General features: G+C 39.6%; 1 protein-coding gene across 1 annotated transcript in view; it reads right to left on the reverse strand.

Annotated features, from left to right (window-relative positions):
* The window catches only part of LOC114433560 (glypican-6-like), a 98,491-nt gene extending 91,140 nt beyond the window's left edge, over nt 1–7,351 (reverse strand). Inside the window, exon 1 of the mRNA XM_028402206.1 lies at nt 6,899–7,351. Within this exon, the coding sequence (XP_028258007.1) occupies nt 6,899–7,058 (160 nt within the window). The 5' untranslated portion in view covers nt 7,059–7,351. The remainder of the gene's footprint in view (nt 1–6,898) is intronic.
* Between the last annotated feature and the right edge of the window lie 8,251 nt (nt 7,352–15,602).

The following is a 15,602-nucleotide window of genomic DNA, read 5'->3' on the forward strand; positions in this document are numbered from 1 at the left end:
TTACAGTATACAAATATTCATTTTCCTGCTGTGATAAAAGAGTCTGCTATATTTAGAGTCCTAGATGTTGTTCACAAAACTAAAAGTGAGCCATTGATGTTCCACTGTAGTTTTACCTTGTACAAACAAAAATGTCTGGATGTTGAAGCATCTGCACTATTGAGTTTGATACATCAAAACCCACCCGTGGTTTCACTGCAGTGAAAGCTCCAGTGAAGCCCTTCCAGGGGTAGAAGCACAACAATAGTGTCATTGTTATGACTGTGACACCAATGACACCATCGGTGTTGATAGAATCTGATGTTTCCATGACAATTTTTGGCACATGTTTGTTTGTACTTAATGGTTGTTTACTCCCATATCTCCGTGGGGAAGACGTATTTAGCAAATCACCTCAGCCATGTGTACTTATCTGTGTCTGAAAAACAAAATAAAATGTCCCTGGTGTGAGGTGTATTTGCATCCTTGACACTTATATGATGTACCCATGTGGGTTTCCCCAGAGCACTGCGCAGCTCTCATCTCTCACCGAACCCTATCACTGGTGTCAAGCTTGGGACTTCTATTCAGAGAGTACTCTCCAGAGGCAATAAGGCTCTGTGGGCAAAGAGCATAGCAGTAAACACAACAGAATGTATTGGCTTTCTAACATACATAATAAATAGGAAAGCCACAAACACCAGCTTTGCCAGAGGGTGAAAATAGCAGTGATTAGTGATGTAGTTGTCTTTGCAATGAACAATGTTTGTTACAGCTTCAGGTCAAACCCAAAGGGCCTTGCCCGCATACAGACATTGACAGGAGGGAAGACCTATAATTGTGAAAAACCACCCACTATTTCCCCATGTCAACAATTACGTGACAGTGTGACCCCCCTTAGGTCCCTCAACAGCATTCCTCCAGCACCCAGTGACAGATAAATACACCAGGGAAACACTGTCCCTGGTGTAGAAATGCCACATGTGACTTTTCCTTCTGTTTTCTGCCATGAGATTGCTTTTCTTACAGTGAAATATTAGCAGCATCATTCAATGAGTTTTTTCTTTCATCTAGAGTCCAGGATAAAAGACAGCATGTAGCAATACCAACAAATACCAAGGTAGATCGCTAATCCCTTGAGTTCATATGGATTATATTCTACCCGACTCCCTGTATCATCTCACCTCACACGGCTACGTCGTCACACATGGCTAGGCAAGGATCCGTACCATGCCTATATGCTCACTACTTCTAAGAAAGTTTGTTCATTCCCTTGCTTATTTTCTTTGCTCTCTCTTCTGATCCCTAAACATACAATCACATTCTTCCTTTGACTTCACATCTTCCTCTCAAGGCTTGTGAGAGTAGAGATTCTTAATCCCCCCCTTCCATTACTGATTTAGGCCAGCAGTTGATTGAAAACTGGAAAAAGTGCTATAGCAGTCTCCTACGCTAGCCGGAGGCTTTTCACACTACTCAGAAAATACCATACATGGTGCTGTGGAAGGTTCCAGGAAGCTTGCAGACTATGTGCATTTCAGGCATGAATGCCTAGAGAGGGTTGATGGATTCTTTAGGTCAGAACAACTGTCAGATATTCTCAACTACCAGAGAACAGGATTCACAATCAGACTCATTTGGATGTTGTGCACACAATCTGTCTTCAATGGAAGACAAAACACTTTTGTCATTTTCTACCACAATAGAGATGCAAAGCCAAAGAAAGACTCACAAAATGATGCTGAAGTGCAACACACACTTACATGCACACACACACAACCTAATCTCCCTCACATCTCATTAACTGTTCTCTCTGAAGATGTATACAGGCTGGCGAGAGACTTATTTCCAATTTGGCAGAGCCAAGAGCATCTTAATGGGCTTTGGAAAAAAATGCCCAGCAGAATTTTTATATGGATATTTGCTGGGCAAGCGCTTTTCCAGAGGTATTCCCACACTTTCCCAACAGGTCTGATGCCAATCTATAATTTAGTAATTAGAAGCATGAAAACATCTAAACTCACCCCAAAATGTATCATGCGGCTTATCTACAAGTAAAGTCACTTAAATGTGCATCAGCGCAACACATATACTGCTAATTACATAGGTTTGTGAGAACATCCTGAAAAGTGTGACAGAAGATTAACCACAGAGTGTCACCACAATTTATGTGTTATATAGTGTGTCATTTTAAATTCCTGACAGAAGTGATGAGACAGACAGTGTGTGCTGGTGCAGTGTAAAGCTTCAAACCTAAAATGCTGATTCTTGCAATGCCATACTGATATATTTCATTCACACCTTCATTTTAGAAGAATGGTCCTATCTCCTTAAATCATTTGCATTTTCAACAGATTAAATTTGACGGCCTGGTATGTTGTCTTGAACCTGAATTAAAGTATATGTTGTACCATATGAGGGTAGATTCGTGGCCTAAAAAATTTGTCTTGTGACAGATTCATACCAGTTTCTGCGTTTCAGTGCAAAGCGAGGGCGCTGGCCATATACATACTGTCCTGTTGGTGATAGGGTTTCAACATGGCTTGTTTATTAATAACACTTTCCGACGATGCAGCTCTCTAGTAGCTACGCAACAAAGCAATATCTTATAATCTAGTCATTCTTTGTCATCTTGGGGAGGAGGCAGTAGATTGAGGACACCACTTGGATGGCTGCCATTGTTATTGTTGACTTGAGGACCTATAGGCAGTCATGACAAACTTCAGTTACTTGAAACAGAAAATGCTCTGCATAATCAGTAGAGCCGAACCATTCATGTGACGAGAACTGCAAAAATATATCTGCGGTAGACCACAAACTAATTAACCACCTTCCACAGTAAAATATAAGATTCACATGAGGCTGTTTTTCCTATTAACATGTACAAACTTATAAAATGTGTTGCAATGTGGTTAATATGGAGCAGAGATGTCAATATTGAGAAAGCCCAAGTGTTAACAATAGTAACTGTGCTGTATACTGAAGCACAAGGATCCCAGCATTCATTTAAGTACACAAAACAAAGCTCTCTGATATTGTGGTTGTGTTTAAGGGAATTGGGGAACTGCACTCATCCACAACCTGCAACCAACCAAGAGAAGATCAGAGCGATAAACACAGAGAGATGCAGCACCAGGAATTCACATGAGGAAAAATTATGCTGTATTTCATAACAGCTAATAACTGCTCTGTTAAAAGAAATAAAATGATATTCTTTAAAAGTTGTTCTGAAGGAACCCCAGAGGTAATTGTTATTCTTGAGAAAGGAAAATGTAAGAGTCGGGCAGTGCACTAATAGGAACCGCAGCACATCAAGTGATCTTGTTTGAAAGCTGTATAGCGAAGACTCGGCGTCCACCCATGAGGATCCCGACTGCTCTATGTGAGTAGATGTTGATATTAACAGCGAAGCCTCAGAGCAGGAGCACTATGGCAGTGCCTGACTGAAGCATTCAGGAGCAGCTGGGTTTTATGAACAAAGAGCTGACAAACAGGCAGCTTTGTGTGCATGACACTATAACCAACATCTGACACACGAGCGCAAGGGTGAACCTCACATGCAGACTGCATGGTACCTCAACAGCATGGACACGAGAGCGGAGGAATTACAGCCTCAGTCTAGTGGAGTTTAATGAAGCTGTCCACCAGCCAGTTTTAGACATTTTTCACATTCAGTGTATTTCAGCACCACTGCTCTATCCTATCCACCTGCTCTAAGCACAGAGTCCTGGCTCCCTTCCAAGAGACCTTATTGTATGAAAACTAAAGCTGCTAAGATTTTTTACTGGCCTCTACCTCCCACCACTCCTGCTCTGTAAGGCAGCCGAAGCCCTTCAGAGTCCTTAAGCAAAAAAGAGAAAGTATCACTTCTCCAATCAATGAAGTGGATAGTATGGTTGACCTCTATCCAAGTCAGCTAACTCAAGCCAATTTACCTAATGTCTGCATCAGTGCCAAACAGTTATTTCAATCCCAGAATAAAACTATGTGCGATGGCAAATTGCCAGGCGCAGCAGTGAGTATGACTGAAGTGTTATACTGCTGAGCGTGTAGAACATCTCTTCAGGGCAAAGCCACACACATAAATCTGGCTCTCTCAGAGGCAGCGGGATACCGTCCATCCGTCCAACTGCTTCTGCTTAAAATTTGTGTAAATCATCATTATTGACCGAACCAGTCCACAAATGAAATAAAAAAAGAAAAAAACAAATTGGGTAGTTACACATTGAATGACAACCATTTTCAAACAAATTTGGAGGCTTAGATGATGACAAAAGCCTGGTGTGATCGCTGAGACATGCATTTCAGGTTTGTGCTGTAACAGTTTAGCCAGGCTTTGTACATTCTGAGGAAGTTTAACGACCCAGGAGCTGATCAGACAAGTTCAGACGGATGAGCTGGCAGAAGAAACCTTCAAACAAACAAATCAGCAAACTTTTTCAAGACTATTCTGCTAATTTGATTAAGTTAAACAGTTCTAGCTTTATTTTTAAATTACACCTAAGTGTACATACAATAATCAACATGTTCAGATTTATAACAAACACAAAACACATTTGTTTGTGAGCTGTTAAATAATGTAGATCAGATGGTCAGTGAGAGAGGCGCTGTCAAAATAATTAGCTTATGCAAATGAGCGCTTACAATCTGAGGCAGCCACCTCTGCACAATTATTAAACCTGTGTGTTTTGTATCTAGAGGCATAGCGGTAGCCATGACAAAGCAAGTGATGGAGGGATGAGTGCTAACACTTCTCATGCAGCTTACCACACGTCTGTATTAGCATAGCTAATTACGCATAATTGAGTGCTTTTTACTGGCCCATCTCCTGAGGCGCATACCTAACCTCTGTTGTATTTATGCAAAGGTTATTTGGAAAAACAAAATCCAATTACACGCAGTGTATGCACTGTACATGGATTTGATCAAAACGTCCCAAAAACATCTTGAACTGTAAAGCAGCCAACAGGTCTCTGTGTTTGAGTTAAACATGCTGAAACTCCCAGCTCATAAGGAATGTGGCGTGACATAAAATAATACTGAAAACTCCATATAATCAAATAAATGCATGCCCAAATGTTCCAGATCATTTATATGTAAGATGCTATCTGACACAATCTGAACTCCTCTTGTGATAAATGGAATTCATCCAGAGCAGAGACGGAGGCCAACAAAAACTCTGTGGTCAAATACTGGGAAAACGACAGAGGTTCAATCCTTCAAGATCTGTCAAACAAAATAAAACCATCTGCACAACATTCTGATCCAGAATACATTATAGTAATCTAATTAGCTTGAATCAATACTACAAACATGTCCCACCCAATCAAAATATGTTCCGCTTTGATATGATGGACAATGACGTTAGTTTTCTTTGCGCAATAATATTCAAGCCAATAATCAAAACATTTTTATTTTTTTTTTACATCTTTGGATTCTTTGTACAAGATCAGTCACAACTCATAACTTCACAGCCCCGGTGACAAAACACAGCTTCCTGTACAATGTAATCATCCAACAATGAAATGAATAAAAAGCGTATCACGTAAGTGAGAAAAATCATTTAGCACGTTTGGTTTCAGGTTGTCGGCTACGTTGATTTTATAAACTAAACAGGAGTTGATCATTTCCTTCTTGCTCCAAGTGTAAACTCCTCTCTTTATCTCCTGAACGTGTTATATTATAATTTCACATCTTCAGATTGAGTTATAACTTGTAGAAAATGATGCACAGAATCCCACGCACGCAAGACAGACAGAGACACACTCTGGCACACACTTACCCAGACTGACAAAACTATCACATCCCCATCATGCCAAAAGCATGTTAAAACCAAAATAAGGAGGCTCTATGATCATTACTGCCTGACACCAATACACTATCTTCATTTTGTCTGTAAGAGGCAATAGAGGGATTAAGTTGAGGCTGCTCTGCTTGTCCTCTTCCCCCTCATGAAGCAGACTATGTTTACTGACTTAATCTCTTTTCTTGCTTTGACCATAAATGTGATTACCAACACAAGAGATAATGAAACCTCATATCTCTGCTATACCAAAGAGCATGAATTAAAAACCTAAGCTGTAGCCTTGAGGAATATATACCTAACAGGAGTATTTCATGTTAGGTGCATACAGCCCCCTACTGGTAAACACTATGCACTATTTAGCCAAATCAAACACAACAAGCTTCATGATGTTCTGTTGAATGTGAGCAACAGGTAGGCTGTGCAGGCAGTTTTTGAAACGTGTCTTCTGATGCAACTGTTGCAAGAAGCTCCCTTTTAAAATGGGACGTGACTATGAGTTCCTGTGAGCATGACTCCTCTTACTGTCACTTCTCTTTGCTTTAAGGGCAGACAGCATAACAACACATTCCACATTAAAAAGTGGAATTTAACAGCTTTGGTTAGAATAAAATTTGTATCAGCAAAAACACCTTAATATAATCTCTTTTTATTTTTTTCTGTTCATAAAGAGCAGTATGATAAATTGTCACATGTGAAGCACTTTACATTCTGACTGATATATCTTAATTCAGCTGCTGTGACTCATTGTGAAAATGGAGGGAATTACTTGCAATAATAATAATTTTCATAGATTTCTCTCCCCCAGTAGCATGCATTGAAATCACACTTTACAGTAAGGCTAATAGAATACAGACTCCTACATATGTTGTTTATATAGATGCCTTTACTAAAGTCTGCCTGCACTGAACGGGACATGTTGAAGTAATGTGCTCAAATACTTTTATCTCTTCTACTTAAAATATTAAAATAAAATAGAGATACAGCAGAATGTGAGGATCAATTAATGCCCCCTGAGGAGGATCTCTTGATTATCGATTGAATCTGAGGAGGGAAAGACACGACACGTGGTGAAGAAGAGGGGGGACGCAGCATTGATTAGTCGGCGTTACCTACCTGATATTTCCTGATGAGGTACATTGACGAGGCTGAATCCTTTTGCGCTATAAGCTTGTCTAACCTCGCTACAGCTCCGCGCTTTGCTTTCACCACCGGATGACAGGGACAGCACCGACAGAGTACATAAGGCGACTTGCAGTCTCCACATCGCACACATCAGTGAAATCCTTATGTGATATTTCACAGGAAAAATGCGAGCTCCGTCAGAATAAAAAGGAAATCCAAAAGGAGCTGATTTAAAGGTTTCTCCAGTGAGCGTGATGTTAGGTGTTCACTGAGAGAAAAAAAATCCTCACTTTAGGTACTGGTGCGTCCACTTCATCTTCCCCTTCGATAAGAGAAAAAAAGAGCCCAACGACTCCAGCGTAGCCCCAAGCTTGAAGAAATCCTTGTGAAGAAGAAGCTACCTGGTGCTCAGTGTGCCAACTTCTCCCGCACACACAGCTGCCCTGTGTTAATGTCAGTGTGAGGAAGGCGGAATGCAGGAGAAGCACGCTGCACGGCGAGCAGAGCGCACAAGGGCAGGGCAAAACATGGAGTGGAGTGGCTGCGACTTCAGCAGCTCGCATCCAGGGGCGCGCACTGTCCTCTGCCTCTGTGCATCCTTGGAAATGCACACCATGGCACATTAACGTAGAGACGCGTGTTAGAGGCACGGGAAGCCGGAGGTAAAGTAGTGTAGGCGGAGTTGAGTTACACTTTGGTCACACATGTCAGGCTATTCTGTCACCACACAGTAGTTAGTCCACAAACTTGCTCACACATGGAAAACAGGATGCATCCTCTAACTGTTCCTAAAACCCCAATCACTGCGTCAAAACTACATTATCCAAGTTACTGGTATTGCTTAAAAACATGTTCCAACATCACATAAAGTGGAGCATACATCAACGCAGACTGCCCCGCGCCCTGTATATGACAGTATAGGCTGTCCTTTTTGAACCTATAATTTCAATAATTTAAGTCAACTCTATGGTGGTTAAAATAACTTATCCACTACCACAAACACAAAGTGATCAAAAATACCAGCAAGAAAATTGTTGATCAATTGTAACTAAAGTAACAAAGTAATTTACGTTATTCTATTTTATGAACCCTCTTTGTCCTCTTCTGCAAGGTCATGGGGGGCAGGCAGTGGCGGTTCTACATTGAATATCTCCCCGGGCGAGACCAAAGATGCACAGAGGCAGAGGACAGTGTGTGCCGGGCGACTGCCCGGTTCACCCATTGCCTAAAACCGCCACTGGGGGCAGGTTTCTACCTGGTTACTAATCTATCTACGTAGTCTATCGCAGGACTAACATAGAGAGACGAACAACCACTCAGGGCAACACTCCTACAGCCAGTTTAGAGTCTACCTAGCCCAACTTGCATGTCTATGGTCCATGAGAGGAAGGTGGGGTACCCAGAGAAAACCCATCATGAAGAGAAAATGCAAATTCCAGACAGAAAGGCCCCAACCAGATTTAAATCAACAGGCTTCTTGCTGTGAGGCAGCAGTGCTAACCACAGCAACTGCTGCTGCCCCATGATTTCACATTTTATAATATAAAAGAAAATAAAAACAAAAGAATCCTACTATCACATAAAATATTTCTTCTGGAGAGAATATATGTAGGCTGCATCTCATAATATTCTGTATAAACAATCCCACTGTGTGTCTTCTTGTGGTTTTTTGGAAGGTGGCTTATTAAAATGAAGTTTAAAATGCACTGCAAAAGGGCCATTAGCCATTTTCCTGGGGCGACAATATATAGAGACAATCAGTCTCAGATTGGACTATACAAACAGAGAGGCACAGATTACTGCTCTGGGATGTAAGGAAAGACATTTTTAAACTTTAGTAACAATCTAACTGTGAACTGCTGAGAGACCAGAGCATGTTTCTATAGGAGACCAGCAGCTTTTCATGTGAATTCAAACCGTATGCTTTCATAAATAGTTTAGTTTCCAGCTGGTTTTAGGTGCAGATTATGTTCCCTTGCGTATGTACAAACGGACCACTGCAGACACCGCATGCACAGGCGGGTAGCTGTTGATACTGTATAGCCTCAGCCTGCCCTGGGCACACAGTGCATCTACACCTCTGCGGACAGACAGCTTCTCCTTTTCTTTAAGTCTGTGGTTTGATTTTACTCACAGGATTGTTTAAAGACAAGTGTTCTGCTGTAACAGAACGTACACAGCATCTCTTTAGTGCAGTCCTGTGCAACTTCACATCATGCAGATCTTTGCATTTTTGAGACTGTGTGCTGTTGGTGGTGCAACAGACCTTCACCTTTTCCTAACCTTAAATTAAGTACGTTTGTAGTTTTAAAGGCATTTAGTGATGATGTTAAGCCTAACTTTAATTTCAAGTGTGTAGAAGGACTTATGGTGGCCAATACTTCCACATAAAATATGAAATGTTTATGTCTCCAGTGTTCTCTTTGTCTGTTCTGAGTTAATAATGTGCAGGATTCTCAAGAGGACTTGCTGCACACAAAGACATATGAAGGGCTTATTCTGAGCTAGACCTCATCAGCATGTATTGAATTCATCTCATGACAAATCAAATGTAAAAAAAAAAAAAAAGATCCTTCATACCTTCATTTTACAACGTGAGATATTTTTCCAAGAACAAAACATCTCCTAAATCAGGGAGAAGATATTACTCCTCTTTATCGGATCTGGACTTTATCTTGGCACTGCTGAGGAAGACAGAGTCGGTCGTTTGTGTGATCTAAATGAAATGGAAAATTAAATTAATTTTGCTCCATATTATTATTTCTATACAAGGCCTGTTTAATAAGATTAAGAGGGCTATCAGTTTTTGTCTTAGGGGGATTGTGAGGAGTAACAGTTACAGAAAATGATATGTGTGGTCATTATTTAGAAAAGGCTCAAGAGCTTGCTTTTCTCTTTTCATTGGTTTATTGGAAATGTTTGATGCCTGTTATATAAAAGTTCCAGCTTCACCTATCTGCACCTTTTAGGACTAACTGAGAGTTAGGGCCATAGAAGGTCTGTCCATCTTTAATCACAGCCTGTTAGTAAACAGACATTTTCAAAGCATTAAACATATTTTAATTAACAAACATCTCCCAGACACATTTAGTATATCCTATATTCACATGGCCACAGGAGGGCATCTCTACTATGTGGGACAGATTGAAAACATCTGGAGCATTTAAGGCTTCAAATCTGTCAGTTTTTAACTGATGATCAGGACAGATTGATCCATACTGAATTATCTCTGTCTTTGGGCTGTATTCCATTATCTGTTCTATTTAGGAAGGCAGTGCCAGCCAGGCATGGAAATCTACAATCAAATGTGTTCTCCTTCGTTCACCATTGGTTTCATCTCCACAGCACAGTAATAGCCGTACTCAGCTAATAAGCCCTTGCTAATGAGGCCTAGAGATGACGGCCAGAAGGTGATCCCGGTAGTGGATCGATAGCTCACCACGAGCAGTCAGCGCAGGGTTCATCATGACTCATACTCAGTGCACCAGAGGGAAAACTGAGCTTTCACCATGCAGGCCTGCTGCTTCACAATACAGTGTTAACTGTCAGACATCTGATTTCACCTTTACATAAGATACTGTTGAAGAATTTCACTCAACATATGAATGTACAAAAGTTTTCCTTTCAATTTGGAAGGCAGTCACAAAGATAGATGGACCTAAAGATAGAATGGCCAATCAATCAGAATCAATAAATAGAGGATCTACTGACCAGCTGACTGACACCATTACTTAACCATTGTGGGTGAATAGATGGACATTTCACTCATCTCCACAGATCTCCCATTTGATCATTTAGATAATCCTTAAAGGCAAGAGATGGTGATGTAAACATGGACATATAAAAGTACAAGGCTCTGTATTCAAGGAAAGAAGCATCAGGAGCCTGACAGTGTCTGCTGTTATAATTCATTTTAACTTTAGAGGTTTTACGTCAACGCTTGCTTTGAACAGTGTGGCATGCAATGTCACTGCTGGTATATGAGGTACACTGTAAGCAGATGAAGAATAAGGTCACTTTGTTCACATTAGCACAGCAAGAAAGCAGATGAATAATTAATCACATATTTATAATTCATGGATGTTAAAGACAAATATGTGCAATTACTCTAAACAGGTAAAACTCCTTTTTTTTATTAAGAAGACTGAAATATTTTCATGCTCACAAAACAAATATCCACACAAACAAAGGGAGCAAACATGTTTTTTTGTCATTAGGGAAAAAAACAGTGTCTAACACCATTTTAAATCTTGATATCATTAAAAAAGAAACCGTCCATCACCATCACTTGTGCAAGAGCATGATTTTAGGGGAGAAAACGAAACAGAGTAGCCCAGGCTTTACACAGTCGGGTCATTCTGCATGACCTTGGTAGAAAATCGCTAATTGGAGGAGTCATTTAGACATCCAGATCTTTAGAATCATCGTAATTCTTTTTCAGCTGATGGAGCATCACTTCAGACTCAGTCCAGTCAAAGCATGATAGGACTGTTTTATCTTTTCAGCCACTACTACAGCTGTAAAGCCACACTGAATGGAACATATCATGGATTTTAGTATAGCAACATGTCTAATTGTACACTGCAAGCAACCAGATTGTGTGTAACTTACATGATGATTGAAGAATGTGAAACATAACATGATGGGACAGACACAAAACATACAGAAAATACAACAATGTACCCTAAAGTTTGTTTGTGTGTGTTGTGTTTGTAAGATCCTATTCAAAAGGAAAGAAACAAAGTTTTTAACATTAGTAATAATACAAAAACAGTAACACAGTAAAATTTTTTCCTTTCCTTTCCAACAGTGAGAGTAATTGTGTATCACACACAAGTAGAGGTGACCTCTGATGGATCAGAAAACACGGTGTGACAACAGGAGTGTCTGTGGCTAACCCAGCTGGGACCTAGGAGAGCACAGTATGTCAGTCTACTTTGATCATGCACCAGCTCATATCTCAGAGTTCGTGTTTTTGAGTACTTTGAGAGACAACACATTTTCTCGGAATGATGAAGGATGCTAGCTGGCTTGCTAACCTAATTACCACTGGAGTGGCCTTTCCTCTTGGAGAGTGATGAAAGAAGAGAAGTGACTGGGTGTAGACACAAATGCCGCCTTGTTGCTCATGGACAGTTTCCATGCCACAAAAAAAGTGTTGCAACAGATTACAACATATATTCGTTTGCACTGAAATCCCCCACTATGGCTTTAAAAGGAAAAAAAAAAAACAATGTAGGCGTGATACATTGATTGATGCTTCCTGCAAGTTTTGAAAGGCAGCAAGTAAATAACAAACTAAAATGTATACATTTATAACTCATTAGTTTGTGGGTGCATGTTAGAGGATCACAGCAGTATCTGCACTGAAAAAAAATGGCTATAATAATCTAAAAATGTCCAACTATGACCGCTGGCACATACAAAGCAATGTGGACTCCAGAATCTGAAATGATCTTATAATAGAATCAGCTAGGTATGTTCCACGCCGTATGCACCAACTAATGATTTCAGATGTGAAGACACAATCAATAAACTGCATGCTGGCTTAAATGTTAAATCACAGTATGCCTGGTCCTTAATCATTTTCACACAACATGGAAAAGGTCATGTCAGAGCAGCATCAATGCACTGTTGACAGGCACTAATTAGACTAAACAGGCGGACCTTGACCTATTATTTCAACAAATTTCTTTGTTTTGTATCAGGTCGAGAGAGCAAGACGCATCAACTTCAGTGCATAAGGAGCCACAAAAAATGTCAATATTTATAAAAAAAAAATGTAAAAATGTGTATTAAATAGTTGAGGAGATGTAATTGAAGGAACATCCTTTAACAGAACGCTACATGTCCTGTTGTTTATGTATTCAAATTATTGCAGCATGAGTCGTTTTTTGTGTATCATGCATAATTCAGAATAGTTTCAGGTGGTTGTTTTCATGGGATGGAAATTGTTTTGAGTTCATTAATGCTGTCCTGAGGCTTGGTAATTAAGGATCTAAAACTTATTGTAAATATAACCTTAAAACTTACAGGAAAAGTTGCAGAGGACGAAAAATAACTATCCTCACATCAAAATTAGTTACTTTAAAAATAAGCTGTGGTGTTGTGTGTCTGCTACTTTACAGGACCTGTTGATCAAATCTTACTTTTCAGTCTATAATGTGCATCATTTTACGATGTGGTAAAGCTGAAAGATCAGCCGCACCACAGATTTCACACATCAAGATTTTACTCCTCACGTCTGCAAAAAACAAGGAAAGATTAGTGCCTATTCAAATATTCATTTATTTAGCTTCTTTCTGTTGCACTGCACTTATAGAGAGCTACAGTAAGGCTTTACTTTTAGTGTCCAAAAACCTTTGTTTTTATGACACCCAAAAAAGTCAGGTCACTTCATTCTTCCAGAAACATTTTCCTTGCAGCAACTTTGGCCAGGTACTACCCGTGCACACTCAAAACAGAATGTACCACAACATGCACAAAAATAAGGTCATTTGTTCCTGTTAACTTGTCATAAAGACAGATTAATCCACACTAAAATGGCAGGTTTTATGGACTCAGTGTAGGTGTTTCCTTATGCAGTATAAATGTACCTGACGAGAGAGCTTTACAACAGTCCATTCATCATAAAATGATTTTCTGTCTGTGCATTTATTTGTGTGTTTTAATAATGGATAAAGGAAAAAAGATGTCAGACTGAAATATAGTGCTTGGTACCAAAGCTTTAAGCTGCAGTGTGTATACTTTGGGTTTTATTGAAAGTGAGTTAAGCTCTGACCTTAGGTTTGCAGCAGAGGATGCACAGCCTCCTCCTGTTCTTATTTATCACTTCAACACATGAGGTGATGAATAAGATGACTCTGTCTCCACTTATTAACAACATGCCTGGGGTGACACTGATCAAAGTTACACAGTCAGAATGAAGTGATCTCCCTCCAAACTATATCTCTCCTGAAATGGATGACTCAGGTGCAAAGGTGTCTTTTTGGGGGACACTTTGCATAATCAGGACTGAAGGTGCCCGAGGGGGCTGCTTGTCTTAGAGCATGCAACGGTGTTGGCAAAAGCAGAGTCTGTTCGATAATCTTCAAACAGAGCTTTAGTGTGAAGGTGTACAGTTTGGGAAGGTCTGAGGCAACCTCCGGTAACACCTTATCCTAATCATGCCCTTTTTAAAACATCTCCCAACATCGATGCAGTCGCTGTCTGCAAGGTTCTCTGTAAGACCAGCAGAATGTGGTGGGTTCAGTTGATGGTTTGGCATTTGATTACTCTTACAGAATGTCACAGTTTTTACTCCACTCTGGTCAAATCTCATGGGATGTGAGACTGAAGCAAAGCCAAAACCTTCATGTAATTCAGCCTTCCATTTGACTTTTTGAGCTTTTTCTAATTTTCACCTGATATAACTGGATACAAAATGAGTTTATGAGTATCAAATGACACATATTTAATCAAGTTATTGTTATTTAATATTATGAAAAAAATGCATGTTCTAAAGCAGCTTTACATCATCAGTGTACCGTATTATTCTGCAGTATTTAAAGGGTGCATATAAGACGTTCCTCCTCCGCATAGGCTATCTTGGTAAATGTTTTGCTAAGAAATCAGTTTAACATTTCTGCATTGGGTTATTAGGCCATTTTTTTTTAATTTTACATGCATCATTAGACTAAATGTCACTGCTGTATTTCCTGCCTTAGATGTTTGGAGATTATTTTTTTCATGCTGAAGTCATAACTTTTTTTTTTTACTTTTTAAGAGAATTTCTCTACAGCATATGAATATTGATGACGACAGTGTAAATGTTTCAGCTGTCAAGATGTGACAAGCAGGGCTTTTTTCTTTTCTTTTTTTTATCCATTCAGTCAGACTTCACTTTTCTTCTCTTTTAGACACTGTCACCCTCTCCTTCAAACTAGTAGAAAGAAAACTCTTCAGGGCATCCACCGAAGAAGTTTTACTTTATCATCACTGTCTGGTTTGTGTTTCTATCTATCTTTTAATACTCTGCTGTCTGCTCGGCTCACTCTTCTTTGGCCCTGACCTGAAAATACAAACAATGAGAATTACATTTTTGTTTGTTTTTAACAGGTACCAACTTTTGTTTTAAACAAACTGAATATAGAAAGTAAAGATTTTTTTGGTCTAATGTCAGTATAAAGGTATTTTTCATGATGCATCAAAAACTCATTCATTAATACATCACAGAACAACCATAAACCCACAGTGTGTCAATGGGGATAAGTACAGGATAGTGATCAAGTATCAGCCCTGTTTCCGGGCCTTTAGTTAGTCCTACCTGAAAGGGTTTATTAATGCATATCCTTTCCAAAGACAAGGTTGGCCTTTCCTGCTCTGTGAAGCTTAGAATAAAAATAAATAAATAAATAAATGCATTGCATGAACTCCAGGAAGCCCAACATTTCACTGACCTTTACAGCCGCAACGGTGGAAACAAGAACCCTGCCTTGAACTTCAAACACATTATTTTGAGCTCTTGGACAGTTAACGATAACTTGTCAGCAGAATCGGTTCAGTTACATGTAACAGAGTGTTGTTATGTCCACCCTTTGTAAAGACAAGATGTTTTCAGTACAGACGTCAAAACATTAGTCGCAGTTCTTTGTTGCTAAACAGCAGAAAAACATGAAAACTTTGTCTATTGTAAAGTGAAAAACAAAACTACCAG

This window comes from Parambassis ranga, chromosome 3, assembly GCF_900634625.1.
Source record: "Parambassis ranga chromosome 3, fParRan2.1, whole genome shotgun sequence".
NCBI classification, from domain to species: Eukaryota; Metazoa; Chordata; class Actinopteri; family Ambassidae; genus Parambassis; species Parambassis ranga.